The sequence below is a fragment of the Sorex araneus genome, chromosome 2 (genome assembly GCF_027595985.1).
Source record: "Sorex araneus isolate mSorAra2 chromosome 2, mSorAra2.pri, whole genome shotgun sequence".
NCBI classification, from domain to species: domain Eukaryota; kingdom Metazoa; phylum Chordata; class Mammalia; order Eulipotyphla; family Soricidae; genus Sorex; species Sorex araneus.
Window position 1 is genome coordinate 120,696,097 of NC_073303.1, and position 23,060 is coordinate 120,719,156.

At 38.9% G+C, this 23,060-nt stretch overlaps 1 protein-coding gene across 3 annotated transcripts in view; it reads right to left on the reverse strand.

Annotated features, from left to right (window-relative positions):
- The window catches only part of OXR1 (oxidation resistance 1), a 431,839-nt gene that overhangs the window by 345,445 nt on the left and 63,334 nt on the right, over nucleotides 1-23,060 (reverse strand). For all 3 annotated transcript variants that reach the window (XM_055129071.1, XM_055129068.1, XM_055129069.1), the window contains exon 2: nucleotides 8,909-9,054. In XM_055129071.1, the coding sequence (XP_054985046.1) occupies nucleotides 8,909-8,931 (23 nt within the window). In that variant the 5' untranslated portion in view covers nucleotides 8,932-9,054. The remainder of the gene's footprint in view (nucleotides 1-8,908; nucleotides 9,055-23,060) is intronic.

A 23,060-nucleotide genomic window follows, 5' to 3' on the forward strand; every position in this document is an offset into this window, starting at 1 on the left:
AGACAATAATAGTTAGAAATAATCACTCTGGACAGAGAGAGAGAGAGAGAGAAGAAGAAAATATACTAGTGATGGGTATCACTGTATCACTATCATCCCATTGCTCATCGATTTGCTCAAGTGGGCACCAGTAGCAACTCCATTGTGAGACTTGTTCTTACTGTTTTTGGCATATCAAATATGAGACGGGTAGCTTTCCAGGTTCTGCCATGCGGGCAGGATACTCTTGGTAGCTTGCTGGGCTCTCTGAGAGGGAAGGGTATTGGCACATTATATAACTAAAACCCAATCATTAACAACCTTGCAACTGTATATCTAGAAAACAAGCAAATAAAAGTTATGGAGGACTAAATAATACAAAACATAGTATGTCTACTTCAATAACTGACAAAATGATTTGTTCATCTACCATAAAACAACTTAATGCAGTATATAATATTCTCTAGATGAAATCTTTCATTGCATGTCCCTAATTATTCAGCTGTATCACATTTGTGGAAATTTTTTAAGTACTGAGCGGGCCAGAGAGACAGTACACCAGTCAAGGTGCTTGCATTGCATCCAACAATCCCTGAACCCATACAGGTTTAATCGTGGGTACCCCATATGGTCCCCAAACACTGTCAGGAGTGATCCCTGAGCACAGGGCCAGAAGTAAGCCCTGAGCACAGACAGGTGTAACCCACATACACACACAAATGCTGAAACTGAGATAGATTATATTCATTCAAAGATTTATCACGAACCTACTATTTTTCTCTTTTAACTTTTTGGTTTGGTTTTGGTTTTGTCCCCACCCCGGCTGTAGTCCGGGCTTACTCCTGGCTTTGCACTCAGGGATCCTGGCAGGCTTAGGGAACCATATGGGATGCTGGGGGTTGAACCCAGGTCAAACATGCACAAAGCAAGTACCGTACCTGCTGTACTATTGCTCTGGCCCCTAACTTATTTTTTTATTGATTATTACATTTTATTAATGGTATTTACTATGTTTATGGGCTGGAGCGATAGCACAGCGGTAGGGCGTTAGCCTTTCATGTGGCCAATCCGTGTTCGATTCCTCCGCCCCTCTCGGACAGCCCGGCAAGCTACCGAGAGTATTGAGCCCACACGGCAGAGCCTGGCAAGCTACCCATGGTGTATTCAATATGCCAAAAACAGTAACAATAAAGTCTCACAATGAGAGACGTTACTGGTGCCCGCTCGAGCAAATCAATGAGAAACGGGATGACAGTGACAGTGACAGTGACTATGTTTTTATCATGAATATAACATAAAATATTTTCATGAAGTTTGAAGATAACAGTTACTTCTGAAAAAAATTAGATCAAGATCGCAAAATTTTATTCTATTTTATGTGAAATTCCAAACTTGTAAGTCCAAGCAAAATGCCCATCCTCCAGTCTTTCTAAGCTCTCTTCCTGGATCTCTACCCTTGATTGGATATTTGTACCTTACTAGCCCACTTGCTGATTGCTCCAACATACCAAATACATGTCAGTCTCGGGACTTCTATCCCTGTTTCCCTCTCTGAGTGGCTTTCTCTGAGAACTGTTGAGCACAATTTCCTCCACTCTAATATGCTACCCTGCACAAGGAGACTGTGAAGCCCAGTTCCTGCCAAATAATTACCATATTTCTATTTTTAATTCTCGTTGCTCATTCTTGTAAATACTTATCACGAAGCATATACTGTTTATTATCTGTTTATCCAGCATTAGAATGTAAGCTCCATGAAAGCACGGGCTTCTGTTCCATTCATCATTCTTTCTACACCACTTAGATTTTCACATTATAGGCACCAAAAACATTTGCTGAAAAACTGAATGCATACAAATGATAAAAAGAAAGAAACTTTGCTATATCCACACAATGGAATACTATTCAGCTGTTAGAAAAGATGAATTCATGAAATGTGCATATAGGTGGATCAACATGGAAAGTATCATGCGAAGTAAAATGAGTCAGAAAGAGGGACAGATGTAGAAGGACTGCACTTGTTTGTGGAATATAAAGTAACAGAATGGGAGACTAACACCCAAGAATAGTAGAGATAAGCACCAGAAAGATTACTCCACAGCTTAGAAGCTGGCCTCACATGCTGGGGGAAAAGGCAGTTCAGATAGAGAAGGGATCACCAAGTAAAGGGTGCTAAGAGGACCCGCTCGAGATGGGAGATGAATGCTAAAAGTAGACTATAGACAGAACACGATAGGCACTTAATACGTCTATTGCAAACCACAACACCCAAACAGAGAGAGAGAGAGAGAGAGAGAGAGAGAGAGAGAGCAAAAGGGAATGCCTGCCACAGAGGCAGGGTGGGGTGGGGAGGACGGGGTCGGGTGATGGGAGGGATGCTGGGAACATTGGTGGTGGAGAATGGGCACTTGTGGAGGGATGGGTACTCGATCACTGTATGACTGAAATGCAAGCACGGAAGTTTGTAAGTCTGTAACAGTACCTCACAGTGATTCACTAATAAAAAATTATAAATAAATAAATAAATAAATAAATTCAGTTACCCCCAAATAATGCCATGTCAATCCAGGTATAATTAAACTATCCTAATTTCTATAACCACATAATAATTATTTAAATTACTATTACATTCATATGAAAAAATATTCTTTGAAAATAAATAAGGTAGTATAAAATGAAGACATCTAAATCATTTAGCAATAATTCAATTGAACTAAAAGCATCTTTCTTGATGAAACTGGAATGATTCAAAATCAAGGAGAATTCTTCATAATCATAAAACTTCATTTATAACATAAACAAATAGAATCAATCAATAAATTTTAAAAAGACAATGGGAGTTTTATTATGAGGATAATATAACCAGTGAAAATTTTATACACAGAAAAAATGATATTTAGGATTTCATGCTAAAGTTGTTGTTGATCATGATTTAAATAACATAGCAAATATTCCTAAGCCATATAATTTTGTATCACTGTAGCACTGTCATCCTGTTGTTCATTGATTTGCTCGAACAGGCACCAGTAAAGTCTACATTGTGAAACTTGTTGTTACTGTTTTTGGCATATCGACCACGAGTAGCTTGCCAGGATCTGCCATGTGGGCAGGATACTCTTGGTAGCTTGCCAGGCTCTCTGAGAGGGATGGAGGAATCGAACCCAGGTTGGCTGCATGCAAGGCAAATGCCCTACTCCCTGTGCTATAGCTCCAGTCCACATAATAATTATAATAATCAAAACTATTTCATAGCTCATGCACTGCTCTTTGTCTTAGTTGTTCAAAAAAACTGGTGTTTAGGTCCTCCTGTTTTATGATTGAAATAGACTGCCCAGAATTATGCCAAGATTTCTATAATCCAAGGAAATACTGCTGTGATTATTTACTGTCATTCTTTCATAAGAGAGTAAGCTACGATTTCTCTGAGAATGATGGAAAGACAAATTTCAAAACTTATGACAGGCATGATATAAAAAGAAAAGATAATGTCTGTGTCCACATTCATGCCTGAAGAGAGTTTAAGATTACTATCTTTGTAAACAACGTTTTCTCATGACTTCTGATCAATTATAAGATTAGAAAAATCTGGTCAGTACTCGGGTACAACCTTGGTCATGAAAAAACTGAACTAAACTTAGGTCCTTGTGGGAATTGATCCTGAAATTCCAGTCTCATTTACTCACCTAAGTAGACCAAAATATACAAGAAATCTTCATCAAATTTCTTCAAAGTGTCACTCATATTTAGTTAGTACTAATATGTCCATATTTGAAACACGTCCGTGACCTGTAGCTGACAGTTAACTAAGAATAAAAGTAAAACGTTATTTTGCTAATTATTCAATTATTCAAGGAGAGTTAATTTAAGGTCTGTGTGTATGTTTGTGTGTGCGTGTGTGAAATAAGCCAGGTTTTCTTATACATTTTTTTAAAAGCTACTTCTAAAGATACAATACTCAATGCCAAAATTGGACAGGGATGCTAAAAATATGTGTTTACTGAAAGTGTCAAGTTCAAATCAAAACAGTATTAATCATGATAAAGTGAAGGAGTTTCAATTTGAAAAGGCGTATTTTGAGTAGAAAAACATATTGAAATTTTCCAGAATTCGTTGAATTGACTTTCATCCAAATCATTGCCCTTTAACTGAAGGTGTTATGTAACTTGGGAGGGGACCCAGTTTTATTCCATTTGGATAATCATTTTGACCATTTATTCCCTCTTTCCATTCTGTTATAGATTCTTTTCTATTGCTTTCTCTCCCCAGAGGTCATCATCCTCTTCTATATTTTGTAACCTCTCATTTGTAAACTGACCATTCCCACTTTCCTGGAGAACTCATTTGTCGTTTTTTCCCCCTCTCAAGATTTGCGAGTTATTTTTCCTTATAAATAACTTTTAGTTTTAATTATTATTATTACAGTTCAAACCACACAATTACAATAGTGTTAAAATTATGGTACTGCCATACCCCACCACCATCAAAGAATGCAAACTTCTCCACCATTGTCCCTATATCTGCTAGGAAAACTCCTAAGTTTTCAGTTTTCAGAGCTATGCTCTTTCAGGCAAAAACAATAGTCTATTTCATGCTGACAAGTAATATTTCACCAACTAGGCTTCTCTTATCATTTATGAAGACTGGTTTTCTTCTCAATTAGAAACATTAACTTTATATTTATGACTAATATTTTTCTTTCTCCCTTCATCAGTAACAGGCTGGTGATAATTCTAATTTCTACCATTAATTATGAACTGGGGTCTAAAAACTTTCTTTACAATCCATAATTATTCAACCCCTCCCTATCCCATACAGATTATGATCAGTAAAAATGAACTGACTTGGGGCTGGAGCAATAGCACAGCGGGCAGGGCATTTGCCTTGCATGCAGCCGGCAGCCAACCTGGTTTCAACTCCCAGCATCCCATATGGTCCCCTGAGCACCGCCAAGGGTAATTCCTGAGTGCAGAGCCAGGAGTAACCCTGTGCATCACCGGATGTGACCCAAAAAGCAAAATAAAAATTACTTAAGTATCTACTTCCACTTCTATAACAAGTGTCTCCCGTTTAGAATCAAGAAACAGAAAACTCAGTTTGAAGAATGGTATTTGTGATCATTTTTGAGGAAGTATTCTGCTTTCTCACTATAGCCGAAATAGACTGCTTCAGTATCTCTGGAACTGTCTTTTCCTAAATTCGACTACTAAAGAATTATATGGAACGATTCACTTCTTAATTTATTCATTAAAGAACATAGATATAAGATATCAGAAGGGCTTGGATTTGGGGGGTTTGTTGTTTCTAGTTTGGGGGCCTACAGTGCTCAGGGCTTACTCCTGACTCAATTCAGGGATCGTTTTTGGAGGAGTTGAGGGACCATACGGGGAGCTGGGGACTGAACCTAGGTCAGGTCCACGCAAGAGAAGCACCCTACCAGCTATACTACTGTTCTGACATAAAATATCAGAATTTTTTCCTTTGCTTTTTGGGTCACACCCGGTGATGTACAGGGGTTACTCCTGGCTTTGCACTCAGGAATTACTCCTAGAGGTGCTCAGGGGATCATATGGGATGCTGAGAATTGAAACCAAGTCAGCCACGTGCAAGGCAAGCATCCTATCTGCTGTGCTATTACTCTAGCCCCAATGTTAGAAATATCTTTAGTTTTGCATCTTCTTCAATTCTTCTACATTATTACATTGGATAAATAAGATAATTCACATTAGTTCTCACCTCCTATTAGAGGGTTAGTTAACTACCTAATATTCGTATCACTATTTTACATAATAAAAATACTCAATAAAGACCATTTATCACTTTTAAGTTTAGTCACATACTCAGAACCTAAACAATATGATTTAAGTCTACAGACTTTCCTGATGGAATGTTTGGTTAATTTTTTCGTAAGTAAATATTTCCTTGAGAATTAGCATCACTCTTTCCAACCCAATCAGGTGAAAGTTTGGGGTCCTTCTCTACCATAAAAATACAGATGAATTGACAAGCGACATCTCAGGAAGACTCATTTTTTCCAGTGCCTTAAAGCCTGCAATCCAGAAGCTGAGACATAGTCCGGTCCTAGACGACACCCTGAATCACACAGTAGCTTTTGAACCAATGAGGCTAAAAGAACTTGCCTCACAATAGAGTATTAGCAAAAATAAATTAGGAATCAGAAAGCAGATAAATGTCTAAGATTGATGTTGGAAAATCAATTATGCTGCCACTATACAAAGTGACCTGGAGATCACACATGGTCAGGCCATCTTTGCACTGGAGAGATGGCCATGAAAGCATTCAGTGAAATCAGAGGACAAATATTATGTATGTTCCGAGGCCACAACATTTCCATGTCAAGTTTGGGTAGCCCACTTTTTATGACGTCAGCTCAATTAGGCTTCTGACTGCAAACACCTTCAGTCCACCATCTCCTCCCTTACTACATTAACGCCTGAGTGCTCCCAGACCTGGAGCTCATCTCTACTGAAGGAGATTCAGGAAAATATTGTGGTTGAAATGGGAATTAGGGTGCCTGCCCTGAACTCACACTTACGAAACCATTGTGCTTACAAGTGAGCAGGGGATTGATGGCTGCCTGACTTCATTTCAATGGAGTCAGACTATTGCCTAACTTCCTAAATGTCCACATTTTCCCACATTTCTTAGTACATAGTCATATATCAGAACCTAAACAATATGATTTCAGTCTATGAACTTGCCCGATAGAATGTTTGGTTAATTTTTTTTGTAAATAAATATTTCCTTGAGAATGATCATCACTTTTCCTAACCTAATTACATGAAAGGGTGGGGTCTTCTACCATTGTAAAAGACAAACAGGTGCTGTTTCTCTAGTCAGTCGAAAGGGGTATGTCTAGTATCTCAGAAATGCCTAGTGCTTGCCGTGAAAGTGTTTACTTAGTAACATGCACATAAGTTTGCAATGTATAGAAATTAAACTCTTCAGAATGTGAGATAAACCTATATGTACATCTATATATATTTTCCTAAAATATGAAAATTTTAATTTTCAGGGAAGGAAACACTGAAAGTACTTTCAAGTATGTGTCACAAGCCATCTTTACCCTTTTCATAATATCAGTAAAGGCCTTGTTTGTAACTCTGTTTGTCTGCTCGTGCCTCCAGTTAATTATCTCTGCCACCAACAGCAATCCTTTCCTTCAGTTCAAGGCCTGGTCATGGATGTCTACAAGTGATTCTGTACAACCCTTCCTTTGTCTCTTAGTCCACCAGCATCTACTCAATCATCGTCTCCCTCTGAGTAGGAAAACCTGGGAGACATCTGTTGGATGTCAGAGTGTGACTCTGACCATCCATTCTGAAGGCTTTCCTTGACCTGACTGACACTGCAGTCCTGCCCACAGATATGTAACCTCTGGAAACTGTGCTCCTGCACAGGCCTCTTCTTGAAAACACTAACATAATTTTTATACCTATTATTTTCAAATCACACACACACACATCCACACGCATAAAACCACATGCAGTCTTGGAACTTAGAAAACTCAGACTGAGATTCTTTATTCAGTACAGACACGCATACTCACAGTCATTTGTATAATTACCCCAGCAGTCGGCCCAGCTCTTACATAAGCAGTTTAATCTAATGCTGTCTGTATTTCCAGACTGACAGAAGACAAAGGTGAGATGGACTTTTAAGAAAACAGGTAATGACTACTGGACTTTTCTTCTACTCACATATTTGATATCATGAATTTGCACAATATAACTTATTCAGCTTTTTTATATTAAAAAACTTATTCTGGGATGGAGCAATAGCACAGCGGGTAGTGCATTTGCCTTGCACGTGGCCAACCTGGATTCGACTCCCAGCATCCCATATGGTCCCCCGAGCATCATCAGGAGTGATTCCTAAGTTCATGAGCCAGGATTAACCCCTGAGCATCGCTGGGTGTGACCCAAAAAGCCAAAAAAAAAATTTATTCAGCTTTTTTATATTAAAAAAAACCCAAGGTTTAATAGAAGGCTTCAGATTTATCCTTGAGAGTTACTGTGGTCCACTACCATAGAAAAATTGATTATTTCCAAGAACATTATCATGCTTCTTCACTTAAATCACAAACAATTTATAAGTGTTAGTTGTGAGTCAAAGATCATAAAAAATATCCCCTAGACATCGGAATTGAAAATTGAATTTCCTCTTCCACAGTTGCTGTTTAATTTGCAAAGATCACTTGAAATGTGATGTCAAAAGAAAAGTATGGATGAGAAATACTTGTTCTATCCTTGGTGCTACCCTTACCACCTACTAGTCCATTTCCTGGAAATGCAATAGCTAAGAATGCTGAAAAATTATTTATTTTCTGGGCTAGAGAGACAGTACAGGAGGTAGGGCACTTGCCTGCCTATGGCTTACCTCTGTTAGAATCTCTGACATTGCATATGGTCTCCCAGATACCTCTAGGGTTGATTCCTGAGCAGAGCTAGAAGGCTAAGCTAAGCACCACTAGATATGCCTAATGCCAAATTAAAAAATAAAAATTAAGCTACTTGATTCCTGACTCACCTCTCCTTGAACACAAGCAAGAAGGGTACTGGACATGATGATTTAATTATTTTTTTCATTTCTTTTAAACAAATGTAAAAACAGGAAAGAAAGAAGTGTACTAGATGCCACTGGAATTCAGGAACTGTTTTGAATTTTTCCTAGAATCCCTAGGACCCCAAAAGTTGAAAGTGTCACACTTTTAATTCCTTCCTTCACCATAACAACAATCTAGAACAACAATCTCCAGAAAAGAGTTTTAAAGTTACAGACACAGGCCCAATCTGACAATGCGTGTTTGCCATAAAATGCTGTTAAAAGAAAAAGAGAGAGAGAGAGAGAGAGAGAGAGAGAGAGAGAGAGAGAGAGATTTGCACCGCAAGTTAAAAAGCAATCCACTTACCATGATAAATTTGTCACAGACATTGCCGCAGTTTATGGAGGAGTCTGATGGAGAGTCTGTATGTAGTTTCAAGATAATGAGAAGATCACGTGGCCCATACAGCTGGGGAATGATGCACAAGCCACTTAGTCACAATTTGAGTCAACCTATAAAGAACAAGAACATAATGTAAAGATCGATAATGCTAAAGCCTAGAAACAACCTTAGCATCCATTAACAGACAAATGGATAAAGGTGTAAATATACCCAGTGGAATACTATACTACTCTCATCTTCGAAACAAGATAGAATGTAAATCTGCCATCTTAACAACACTGATGGTTCTTTAAAGTATTGTGCTCAGTGAAATCAGCCAGACAGAGAAAGACACAGTATGATTTCACTCGCACTTGCTATGAAAGGAAACAATTGAACTGATTAAGACAAAAATAAACTTGTAGACAATCAGATCAATCATTGATTAACAGAAGGGGGTAAGAGAAAGAGGTAAGGGTAGGGACTGGAAAGATAATACAGTGGGTAGGGAGCTTGCCCATGACTGGCCCAGGTTTGATCCCTGGCACCACATATCCCTGAACACAGAGCCAAGAGTAAGCCCTGAGCACTGTTGGCTATGACCCAAGAAAACCTCTATCCCTTCCCACTTTAAAGGAGTCATGTGTGAGTAAAGGCCATCAATTATCCGGTAAAGAATAGAATTAAACTTTCAGTGGTAAAATTGATGCAGTACATATGCATGTTGACTTTTAATTATATACACCTAATATAAATGCTGTTATAATTCAATATATCATCAATAAAATCATAATTTGGGATAAAAAACAATTTTAGTCAGTGTTTCCTGATTCAAATCACTAGTTCTACTACCTCTCTCAACTTCTCCTACCCCACAGAAAATAAGTATGAATATTATCTGATGCAACTTATTCTTTTACATTTTTTAAATATTCTTTTTAGAGTGACTTGTAAGTAGTGTCATTATTTTAATATGTAGTCAAAATAGTTTTACTGAATTAACTTTGTGATGTTTTTCCAAGGACTTGAACTGAGAGACATAATTAAAGAAAATAAGCAAACAACACACAGGACTATGAACTCTAATTTAGATTTAGTGTATACTTAACCAACATAAAATGTGGCTCATATAAAAACTCAAAGGAAAAATTTGCCAGGTTTCAATACCAGAAAAACGATTAAACTAAATTTCCAGTTTGTTTTTACCCCAGGGGAGGCATTATTGAAGGTTATTATATTTTTTCCTTACTATAAACTTATGGATAATTGAAATTAATTTGAGACACTTCTTTAAGAGCATGTCAAAACTTTGATGCTTACCTTCTATGGAAGCTCTTTCTCTATTTTTTGCCAACTTTAATTTCAACCTATCATTTTTATAAACACTCAACCTATACAAATATACATATTCATATCCTCTTTATATGCAAATAAATATAAAATCCTCCTGAGATCTGTCTTAGAATGAAAAAGGGCATGATTCAAGATCACAACTGAAGATTTGTTTGTTCTGTAGAACAGAAACAACATGTACAAATTGTTCCCTCGGCCTCAGTCAACTCTAGACAGCTTCTTCCAGACTCTAGCCCCTGGCACTGAGCATTTTCTGAGGGCATTCACCTTAGAACACATAAATTGTAAGTTCGTTTTCTGCCCCTCTGAAATATAAATCTTCCAATTTTTACCGCTTTCTTAACCTAGAAATGTCTTTCTCGAGGACCTGGGAGACATCCTTGGGAACACAAGTATTAGAGGAGAGAATACTCTTCGTCTCTTGGAGGGGAGGGGTCTAATTCCAAGCACCAACTGGGAAACAACTTGACCACACTCACCAAATCCCCCTCTAACGTCCTCCACTACTTTTTAAAATCTTCTTTGATATATTGCAAGGGGGCATTGCGGTCACATACTAAGGTACTCGGTGGCGATTCCTGGCTTTGTGCTCAGGAGCGACCCCTAATGGTCCTCAGAATAACATATGTGGTGATGAGGATTTGAATCAGGGTAGCTGGGATACAGAGCGAGCACCTACTACCTTAATCTCTCGACTAAATCTCCAGCCTTTTCTTGACTTTTGAACCCTGGCGCAAACTTTCCTTGAAAAGGTATCATTCTCAGTCCTTGAAACTTAGAACAAGGGGCTAGAGTGATAGCCCAGTGGATAGGGTATTTGCCTTGCACGTTGTCAACATGGGTTCCATTCCTCAGTACCCTAGTTGGGTGTGATCTAAGTATAGAGCCCAGCACCACTGGGTGTGGTCAAATAAATAAGTTAATTAAAAGTTTAAATAAACTTCCAAAGATGCTGGCGACAGTTTAAGAAAGCACAATCTTTCCTTCAATTTTCTTTCGATTCCCAGCACCCCAATCATATACAGTGCAAGAGAACATGCTGGGGTTCTCCAAATGCAAGGCAAGAGCCCTACCCACTGGACCTCCAAGACCCCTTTCTTTCAATGTTCTTAACCTGCAGTAACTACTAATAACTACTAATTTGGATTTTAATAAGCTTACATTATATGTAGATTTATAAGTAGATATTTCATTTTTTCTGACTAAATGCTTTTAAGAAATATTTGAACACAGTATTTCATTGTCAGCATTTATGGCAACTATGAAATTACTCTGATATTTATTTTGGTACTATATCTTTTATTGCATCTTATAATTGATTTTATGCATCAATTTTCTTTGCATTTTAAAACTAAACCAAGAACATGTACCCACTGGGCAGTCGTTAAGCTTTCTGAGTTGAAGACTGCATAAAGTTCTTTTTGATAACAAAATATTTCCAAAATTTTTTTCACTAAGTGACATTTAAATGATTCACTGCATATCAATGCAATCTTGCCTCAGAAATGTCTTCAGGGTGTTCAAACGAATTTAAATTATTTCTTTTTTGGATGATTCACAATCCTTATACAAATTCCCAACATTAGTCTCCATATTTGAGTATGAATTTTTAGCTTCCAGCCAAAGCTCGAACATTATTAAGAGCCACCATCTGCCCTTCTTCGTGAGGGAGTGTGTGTCTTACTGGGAGAACATATCTTCATGTTAGGGAAAACTTTTCAGACTCTATGGAATGATTCAACTCTCACTGACTGTCCAGTAAAAACCATAATGTAAATTCTAAGCATAAACACAATTTTTTGGGTCACCGTTTTCATCACAGTGTTAAGGAAGATAATAGAGGGATACAATACAATATCCCTCATCCAACATATTTGTTAAAATGTGACTAGTCATTGAACATACAAAATTGTTTAATGGGATTATACTTTGCAAAAATAGTTATTTATATCATTTTATTTGTAAATAAAATTCTAGGATTCAAAACCAGATAAATGTAATACTATAGTCTAATACATTTATTTTGCCATTTTATTACATTACACATAAAATATTATCACCAGCATTTTTATTTTACTTTACTCCATCTAACTGCTTAACTATCATCTATATGTCTATTTGGATTTGAAAAGTAATAGCATATTATACAAACTTTCTTCTGTACCTTGCTTTTTTTACAATATTTATAGACATATCTCTTCTATATACAATACTTCCCTGCCAATTCAGTACTAAAATATGTATTACCTCTAAAGATTATAAAGCATTGAGCTGAGCGAATCCACCCATTTAATACTGAAGAAAGACTTAGCTCGTGATGCACTGCAATTGCAAGCTATAATATATACCTTTATTTATATGGTACAGTTTAATATATGCTTGTATATACTTAAATATACCTTTTAGATAAAATTTATGCACATTTTAAAATTCTGATACAGGTAAATCACCTCTCATACAAGTTGCATCAATTTAACATTACTCCCAGCAATGTATAATCATTCTGAAATTGCTCCTTTTTTGAGTACCAATACACTCTGGTATTTATAAACTCAGTTAGAGAAAAATACTCAATTACTGTCCAAGCAAAAAATATTGTTCTGTTCAGCTAATATATCTGGAGCTCTAGCTCTCAACTGTTTTTGGAATATGTTCATGTTTTTCCGTTGATTGCCACAACTTTGACCCATCTTCTGGTTTGTGGATAATAACAATCACTTCCTAAGTCAGATCGCTCTCTGGGTTAACTTTAATCCTAAACTATCCTTGGCAGCATATTGATGTTTGAGTGGTCTTTGCAGAATATTGTCACTTTCTACATAGTAGTTACAGAATGGACATGATGGTAGACAAACTTGGGTATGCTTTCCAGCTGTGATTGTGGACAACATTTTGATTTGAGGAAAACAACATATCCCTTCTCTTTTTTCCCTCCGTTAAAAAAAAGGGACTGGTATTAATACTTATAAAACACAGTGAGAAAATTAATACATGAGAGGACTTAATACTACCTGGAACATAATTAAGAGTTCAAGAAACAGTAATGACAATGAAGGGGAGGAGAAAGAATGAGGAGGAAAAGGAGGTACTGATACATAAATTTCTGCCCCTAAACTCTTTCATTGTTCTACTTTGCCCTTCAAGTACTTGTCCTCCAAGTAGAATCTTGAGATAGTTTGGAAGAATACAGGTAGTCCGCTTGCCTTTCCGAGATCCTCTCACTGAACCCTTCCCCCTCACCTGCCCCACCCCCCATACCTATCCTGCTTCTGCAACTCCCCACACTGGTTAATTCTGTTAACAAGGTCTCCCAGAGTGGGCAATACCACCCCTCGGGGCTCCCATGCTTCAATGCACAACTGGGCCCTTTTACCCAATGGAGCATTTCCCTTCCACCTACCTTCCTGATAACCACTACTTTCTTTTGATAGTCTAAGGGTTTCTTTTGTTAGTAAATCGCATCTTACTTCTACATGTGAGGGAAATCATATAGTGTTTATTTTTGATATTTTACTGAGCATAATAATCCCGGGTCCCTTGATGTTAATCTAGGATGACTTCTTGAAGCACTGAATCTAGTTCCTTTTTTACTGATGTACTGAAAATTCCTGAGTGACAGAGAACATCCTCAAGGCTGAATGGAAAAAAAGAATAATTGCCTTTAAAAAGGACATATAAAATCCTATAGTATGCTGAAATTAAAGCAGTATCCTGTTTAATTATAAAATACGATTTCTTTAATGCCCTGTCACATTTATAGGTCTCACACTTCTAAAATATCATTACTTCTGTTAACTTTTAATGGTGGTTTGAAACTTGTACTTTAATCTTGAAGTTTTAATTGTGGATACTCTGGATAGAAGTCATTTCCTTTTTCAAATCTGTTTTGCTTCTCAGCTGGATCCAGAATATGGCTGAGGGATCCATTACATACATTAATATTATTTGGTTTAGATATGCAAGCTGGGGTCAAGCAAACCTGATATCAAACTTTTTTTTGCTTCTCAGCTGGATGCAGAATATGGCTGAGTGATCCATTACATAAATTAATATTGTTTGGTTTAGATATGCAAACTGGGGTCAAGCAAACCTGCTATCACACAAAATTTCTAGCAGGACACAAACATATCTCTCTAGACAATGGAATGATTTAAGATCGGTATGGAAAAAAACCAAGTGTAAGTACCTTTCAATGTTTTCTAAATACCCTATTAATACCTAGCCTCCTAAAAATATAATCTTTGCATAGGGTAAAAATATTCCACTCTTGGGCCCAGAGCAATAGTAAGTGGATGGGGTGCTGCCCTTGTATGTGGCCGGTCAAGTTCCATCTCTCCCATCCCATATGGTCCCCTGAGCACTGCCAGGAATGATGCCTCAGTGCAGAGTCAGGAGTAGCCTCTGAGCATCTCAAGGTGTGACCCCAAAACAGTTAAAAAAAAAACCTTCCTTTAAACTTCTGATAGAAATGATGGTAGTCTTGGAGCCAAGCTGATACAAAGCTACATATGTCCTTTCTTTGTACCACGGTTGCCATTTCACTTGCATTAAAACCATTTTCTGTGCAATATTCATGTCCAATTGATGGAACAATAATAGGTCTAAAGCATTTGTCGCACTATGCTATATTTTTGTTGATCATGAGCTCTCACTTCAAAAGTGTTCTCTACGCTCGAATTACAGAAAGTTCTAACCAAAGACAGAGAAATAAAAAGTCACAGACCCTAGCATCATTTTTAAATGAATGATCCCACTAAACAAAGAACGCCTTAAAGCCATTTGGGATTATTTTCTCCAGAATAACAAAGTAAATCAGATTTTGTTGTTTTTTATTCATATATATTTTATGATGTAATATATTTTTATTCACTTTTATGACAAAATATAATTTCATTATTTATCAAGAACGTTATTCTTAGATGAACAACAGGCAGCCTTTCCATCTGTGTTTCCATGCTTCAGTTTCATTTTCTCCTCATCTAAAATGCAGTCATAAGCTCTGTGCTCCCTACCCCTCCCCTCGGCCTCTTCCTGTCCCCCCCAAGCCCCCCTCCCCTGTGTCCCTGGCTCAATATATACAACCTCCCCTTACCCTGGTGGCTCTGATTTCAATATATTTCTCTTACATCTTCCCTCCACTGACAAACTTCCAATATTACTCTCTATCGATTGCCTCCCATTTTTCACCCAATTTACTTTCAGGTTTCTACATTAATAGTTTCATCATGCGCCAACGATCTGCTTCCAACAGCTTTGAGCAGACTCATCTCCTCTGGAAAATTGTCCTAAATGCTCCTTCATGGATTTCCCAGACAGGGACCCAGCCAGGCTCTCCTAAGCACCCCCCCCTGCTCTTAATGACCCATTGTCATGCTCACATTTCTCTGATGTGGATGTTCTTCCCAGCTCTGTCAACTGTGATTTTCCCAGTGTATAATTCATAAATTTCTGTCTCTGGATCTGATCTTTATTCCTGACTCCAGGAACTAATTTCCCATGGATTTCTCTAAACAGCAGCAGAGCTTGCTTTACTTTTACTACTGAATAGTCCCCTCCCCTCCCCGACTCCTTCCCCTCCTCTCCTCTGCTTCCCTCTCTCTCCCTCTGTCTCTCCCTCCTCTTCCCCGATGCCCCCTCTCTCTCTGCCCTCAAACTCTTTGTGCTGAGGACTTACTCCTGACTCTGAGTTCAGGGAACTCCTAGCAGTGCTCATATGCAGTGCTGGAGATCAAATTGGGACCAGCCATGTGCAAAACGAGTGTGCTTGCCCTGTACTATCTCTCTGGTACCTACTCTTAACAATATTGAGGGGCAGGGTGTTTTATTTTATTTCCACTACCATCACCCACATATAATCTCTTACTAATCTGCACCTTGACGGTTTTCAATATTTTTGTAGCATATAAAATGAGTAATAATTTATGAAGTATATTTTATTACTAAGTAAGAATATAGCAGCATCCTACTTGAAACATTTAGGGGCCAGAGAGATAGTACAGCAGGCAGGATGCTTGCCTTGCCTGTGAGATCTCTGGTACACTATACAGTCAGTCCCCTGAGGACAAAAATGGTGTAAGCCCTGAGTACCAATGGGTGTGGCCCCAATACAAATAGACAAAACAACAGCAACATAAGGCTCTTTTCACAGCTTAAGATCTTCATCCTTTGAAGAGGAACATACCATTGGAAAACATCTCAAATCTCTGAGGCTTAGTTTTCCCTGGAGTCCAGTTTGCAAATCCCTGGCTGGAAATCTTTTTTTTTTAATTTTTTATTTTATAAGTTAGTTCACAATATTGATTACATTTAATATTCAAACACTAATCCCACCACCATTACGCCTTCCCACCACCAAATTCGAGATGTTTCCATCCCAAGCCCCACTCCGTGTCCCAAAACACAACCTAAATAATATATTTTGTATTGTCTGTTATGAAGAACTGCTGAACATGCGTACAAAAAAGTGTTCATATAGGAAACAGTGTGAAGATTGTTTTATTTTGGCAGGAGCCATTAAGACCTTCTATAGGATATCATTCACATGTTGTCAAAGTTTGGGTAATGTGAGCTTTGGTATATGTATCTGAAAATATGTGTGTGTGTGTATATATATATATATATATATATTCCTCTATGATTTGTTGCCTACTATCAAATATGGTGTGGTGATTCTGGAGAACGGGTAGGGAGTGTTTTATGGGAGTGTCTATGGAGGCCTCATGTTATGCTCCCTCCGGGAGAAGTCTGGCTGAGAATCTTGGCCTTAACTTTGACCTGTCTCTGACTCCCCAACCCATTTAGAAATTAGTTCCATAAAGGCAAAGCACTTATATATGTAAATTTCAGGCTTAAAAAAGTCAAGCTACTCACTGGCATCTAAATATGACACTTGGAAACCTCTTTCCTGAGGTAGAGCCTATATTTTCCTGCTTGTCTTCACTCTGTTGGATAACTGCACTCCGGCCTTATGCCACCGGCCTCACAGGGCAGTTGGACAGCGGAACTACTCAAAAATATCCAGCCAACTTCTCAGCTCATAACATTCATTTTTCAGGTAAGCATTCAAGGGAAGGACTAAACAAAGTTAGCTCACTCTCCTTCTGATTCATTTCACTATTTCATGGTGATTCAATTAACAAAATAAAATTTAAAAAAAAGATTAACTGGAAAAAAATAAAAAGCAGGTCACCTTAGGGGAGAGAGATGGGTACAATGGTGGTGGGTGTGGTGTTAGAATCATGTCTATAAGCAATAATAATAGTATTGTAAACCAAAAAAATTAAAAATATAATCAAGTATGAGACCTTAAAAATAATTTTAAAATAAATATATACAAGGCAGATCAAACATTCCAGAGTTTGAGAAATTACAATCAACTTTGGTAAGTCCCTAAAGATTCAGTCTTGCAGGTCCTTAGGAAGAATTGTCAAAACAGTTTAATTACAAGCAGATAGAAACAAGGGAGCAGATTGATTTTCTTTTTCTAAAAAACTAAATGCTTCATGAGAAAACATCCCTAACGAATCCTTCTGTAGCCTCAGAACACAAGCTTCTAGGCTGAGCACTGGCCTGGGAGAAGTAGGAAAGCAGGTCAAAGGCAGTATAGAGACTGTCCAAGGTGAAGCTGGTGCATTAACAATACACTGAGATGTTATTAATCTACTCAAGAAACAATTCTTTATGTAAGTAGCATGGAGCTTGAAGTTTCTGACTGTGGGTACAAAGGAGCACCCTTTTGTCATGAGAGAGGCAGATGCCAGGAAGATATTATAATATTTTTAAAATACAATTAAATATACTTTTTTTTTTGTCTTTTTTGGGTCACACCTGGCATTGCACAGGTGTTATTCCTGGCTCATGCACTCAGGAATTACTCCTGGTGGTGCTCAGGGGACCATATGGGATACTGGGAATCGAACCCAGGTTAGCCGCATGCAAAGCACATGCCTTACCCACTGCACTATTGCTCCAGCTCCCATAAAAATACACTTAAGTATACTTATCTGTAGCTATTTTAGAGGAATAACCAAAGATTAAAATAACCAAAGACAGTAAGCACGTTTTAATTTGGGTTCCTCTAGTTAACTCAAGAGCTGTAAGTATTTTATAGCTCCCCCACCCCCAGCTTATTTATGTGCCACCTAAAATAAGTTCTTACATAGAATAAGCTATAGATATATTTAATCTGGGGGGGCTGACTTGCCTTCTTATTATGCTCATGCAAATTATTTAGCTTTCTTCTTTTGGGCAATGAAGACGAAGAGGACATTGGCATGAAAGATTCATACAATAGATATAAGACAACTTCCAAGAAAGAGAATCTTTTTGTGATTTTTTTTGGGGGGAGATACACATCCTGAGGTACTCAGGTATTACTCCTAGCTCTGTATTTGGAAAAAAATCATTCCTCGAGTGCTCAAGGGAGGATATGGGATGTCAGGAATCAAAACAGGGTCAGCTGCATGCAAGGCAAATACCTGCTGTGCTCTTTCCAGCCCCAAGAAACATTAAAGAGTTGAACCTACTCCATTGAAAACCACTAGTCAGCCCCCTAGGTATAGACAACACAGTACCTATTATTTTAGGACCCATCACACCCTGGAATGGGGCTATCTTTACCAGCAGTAACGACAAAAAAAATATTTTCATGTCACTCCTTGCTAGGCAAATGTTTTCATCAATGGGCATTCATCTGAGAACATGTCAGCATGCTAAATTCAATTCCCTTCTCTTAGCAGCCTCTGAAATACTTTTCTCCATCAGTCTTTGACTTTCATTTTGCAGGGAAGGCATGCTTAATTGAAACGGAAATTGGAAGCACTTCCAGCCTTTGAAGCTGGAGAGCAAGGGTGCTGGCACCATCAGACAGCATCCCTGGCTAGGCGTGGAAAGGAGTTCGGCTAGTTAGAAAGAGCTGGAAAAGAACAGAAAGCCTTTCTGAACTGCTCATCCAAACTGCCTTTCTTCACAGCAACATCTTTTGCAGCACTTGTTGTTATTCTGTAAAAAAATTCACTCCCAACTCCTCATGTGCTCGTGATGGTTGAAAAAGGAACTCTTGGAAATAATGACTTCTTGCCTGATAACCAAATGTCTCATTTGCCAATCTCAGCTTTAGGACTTGAGAATCAGACAGAAGCAATTTATCTTTCCACCATTGGAATCTCCATGGGCATGGGCTCAATTTTAACTCACTTTTACATTTTCATTTAAAAGTTGGGCCAGGCCAAGAGAGAGAGAGAGAGAGAGAGAGAGAGAGAGAGAGAGAGAGAGAGAGAGAGAGAGAGAGAGAGAGAGAAGGAAGGAGAAGGAGAGAGAGATAAGAAAAGTGCTTACTTACAAAAGGGCAGTCTGTGGGGTCTGACAGGGTAGGAGGTTGGAGGGAAACTGGGACCATTGGTGGTAGGAAAGTACACCGGTGAAGGGTCAGATGTTGTACTATTACATGACTGAAATTCAATCATGAACAAGTTTTTAAATGTGTATGTCACTGTGATTCAATTAAAAAAATAAATTTAAACAAATGAAAAAATAATAAAAATAAAGAATTTGGGGGCTGGAGTGATAGCATAGTGAGTAGGGCATTTGCCTTGCATGCGGCCGACCCGGGTTCGAATCCCAGCATCCCATATGGTCCCCTGAGCACCACCAGGAGTAATTCCTGAGTGCAAAGCCAGAGGTAACCCCTGTGCATCACCGGGTGTGACCCAGAAAGAAAAAAAAAAGAATTTGCCTATAAATAAATAAATGAGTAAGTGTCAGGCCAGGGGCTAAGAAGGAAGCTCTCAGGATTGGTGTGCATGGCTTTCATGCACTCGGCCCTGAAACCCATTCCTGCATTGCAGGGACACTGAGCACTCTTGGGTATAGCGCTGGCGGCCCCAGGAGAGCCAGGCACAGCATAGCTTGGTCCTGGGGCCAAGCACGGAACTGACAGGCCTGTACAACCTCACCAGGGATCACAGGAAGTCGCCACTGGGCACTCTGAGAACTGCTCGGGATCCCCCTTCTCAGAAAATAAATAAATATAACTTGTGCCTTTTGGATGTTTAATGCTCTGGTTCTTTCTTTTGTCTCTTGTGCTAAGAAATACTCTATTTTTTTTCCTTCATGTGACTTTTTTTAATGTTATTAAAGTATCATGATCACAAAATTGTTTATAGTCGAGTTTTAGACATACAATATGGCAGCACTGATCCCAACACTATTGTCAACTTCTGCCCACCAATGCCCCCAGGTTCGATCCCATAGCCCTGCTACACCCACTCCCCACCAGCCTGCCCTCTTGACAGGCACCTTTCTATGTTCTGTTGCTAAATTTTGGGTCTCTTGATTTCAGTGTTATTGACTCTGGTTTGGATTTTTGCCTCTATCATTCCTGAACCCCACCTTTCTACTTGACTCCCCTGAACTGGCTTTCATCACTTCTCATGTGTCTCTTCTCCCCCTCCCCGCTCCTCTTTCATTTCTTCTCTTCCCCGAATTCTGGGGCCAAAGGTGGATCAGGGCATCCCCTCTTTAAAACATGGTATTCCCTCATCCAGTTATTCTAAGTACCACATATAAGTGATAGATGCCACTCATTTTTAAAGAAAGTCCAATTTCTAGGGCCAAGGTGATTGTACAGTAGATTTGATCCCCAGCAACACATAGGGACTCAGGGTCCAGGAGTCACCCATGAGAGAAGAGCCAGAGGGAAGCCCTGAGCACCTCCCAGTGTGGCCCCAAACTCAACACAAACAGTTAAATTTTACAAACTAAGTGGATAATCAGGGGAAACAATGCAGATAACTTTGTCAGTAGCTCTCTGTCGGACACAGGGAAAAGATACTGCTACCTCAGTGATTTTCAGGTGAGTCGGTTCTTCACTATTGGCACAACTCCTGTACCATTCTAGCCTGGAACTTAAATCACAACTTCTTTACCAATCCAATGCTTTCACCTCACCTCTCCCTCAGACTCACCAGGTGTGTGGTGTCCCCAAGAGCACCAAACACGAGGATTATCTGCTCTCTCTGCACGCTGACCCGGGCACAAACACACAGATGCTTCGAGAGCTTTTCCAGATTCCACACTTCATGAAGACCACAGCGACACTTTCTAGAATCACCAATCATGATAATATATTGTTTACAGTGTTCTGACAAGTTGAAAAAGGCCCTTGCAGACACAGGCAAGAACAAGCTTTTCTCTTTCCTGAGCTCTCCTCTCTAATTACACTTTAACCTTCCAATATTTCTTGGAGCACGTGGCATGTCCTCAAGCTCTTGAGCTCACTAACCTCTTTCACGGGTGTTTTCATTTTCTTAGATGACACTGATTCGCTCTTGTGCGGAAAATTGCTGAGCTATGATGAAAGAGTGCAACGTCGTCCTATATTTTCAATATTCCCATTGTCGCACTTATGTAAACTTGTCAAGACACGATTTCTATCTGGATATTAAATTTTCAGTAAAAATGACTCTACGGTGGGAAAGCAAATATTTGGAGAACAAGAGTTCAGAGAGTGAAAATGATGTGTATAGCAGAAATATAAGTGTTAATCGGTCTCCAATTTACAATCTTAGAGTGAGAAAAATTTCTCAACTTATTCCTTCAGTCACTCTCCAGAATGAACTACCAATTAAGAGTCCTCATTAGAGCCTCTACATGCTTTGATATTCACTCCCATATATATCTCTGCTGAGTGTTTGCTAGGTGTCAAGTGTCACTAGTAATATGAGAATTAACAAAATGTGCCCCATGCCTTATTGTGCATCTTGCAGCTCAGTAGGAGTATAGCAACAAATGCAGGAATACAATGGCGAATTTTAAAAATTATGCCCAAGTATAGTCTAGGCCCCAATATAGGCATGAATATTTTCTCTCCAAAGGGTGACTTCAGGAAAGTATTCATGGAGCATACACCACCGGGTTGAAGCTTTAAGAGATGGAGAGAGTGGGGACGGAGCGATAGCATAGCAGGTAGGGCGTTTGCCTTGCACGTGGCCGACCCGGGTTCGATCCCCGGCATCCCATATGGTCCCCCAAGCACTGCCAGGAGTGGTTCCTGAGTGCAAAGCCAGGAGTAACCCCTGAGCATCGCTGGGTGTGACCCAAAAAGCTAAAAAAACAAAAAGGAGATGGAGAGAGTGCACAACTAGCCAAGACATGCCATACAGGAAGTGAAAGAGTGGAAGGCACATAGGGTTCTCACATCATTGTTTTCTGCAGGGTGCTCTGAGACGAGAAGGCTGGGGCTCTGGGAAGGAAGGATCCCTAGACAGGCTACAAAACCCTGCTCAGTGCTTCCCTGAGCAGGTAAGACTAGACTCTGGGGTACTGGAAAGATCTCACCGAGATGGGAGTAGCCTTAAGTGCAACTGGGGGTTGTTATCCATCCACTGGCTTAAAGAAAGCAGAGAGCCAATTCCATCTGCATAGAGGCAAATTGGATGATTTTGTCTCTTCTTATAGTTGAGTTGTGTTCCACTGTAGATGTATGTAGCACTGTAGCACTGTTGTATATGTTTAGCTACCGTAATTTCTTCATCCTAACTGTATTCCTTAAAGAATATACTAGTCTCATCCATTTACTAAACTGAATTTACATACGATGCTTAAGGCATTTTTCAATGCCAAAAAAATATTACTGGAAGAAACATTTACTAAAACAGTAGTAACCTTAGACCAAGATTTAATTTTAAGAAAAGGCAATGGTTATAAGATTACATGTACATAGATGATAAAAGATACTGGAATCGTTCCCTCCTTCTTAGGTCTCTGTCAGCTAGAACTATTAGTA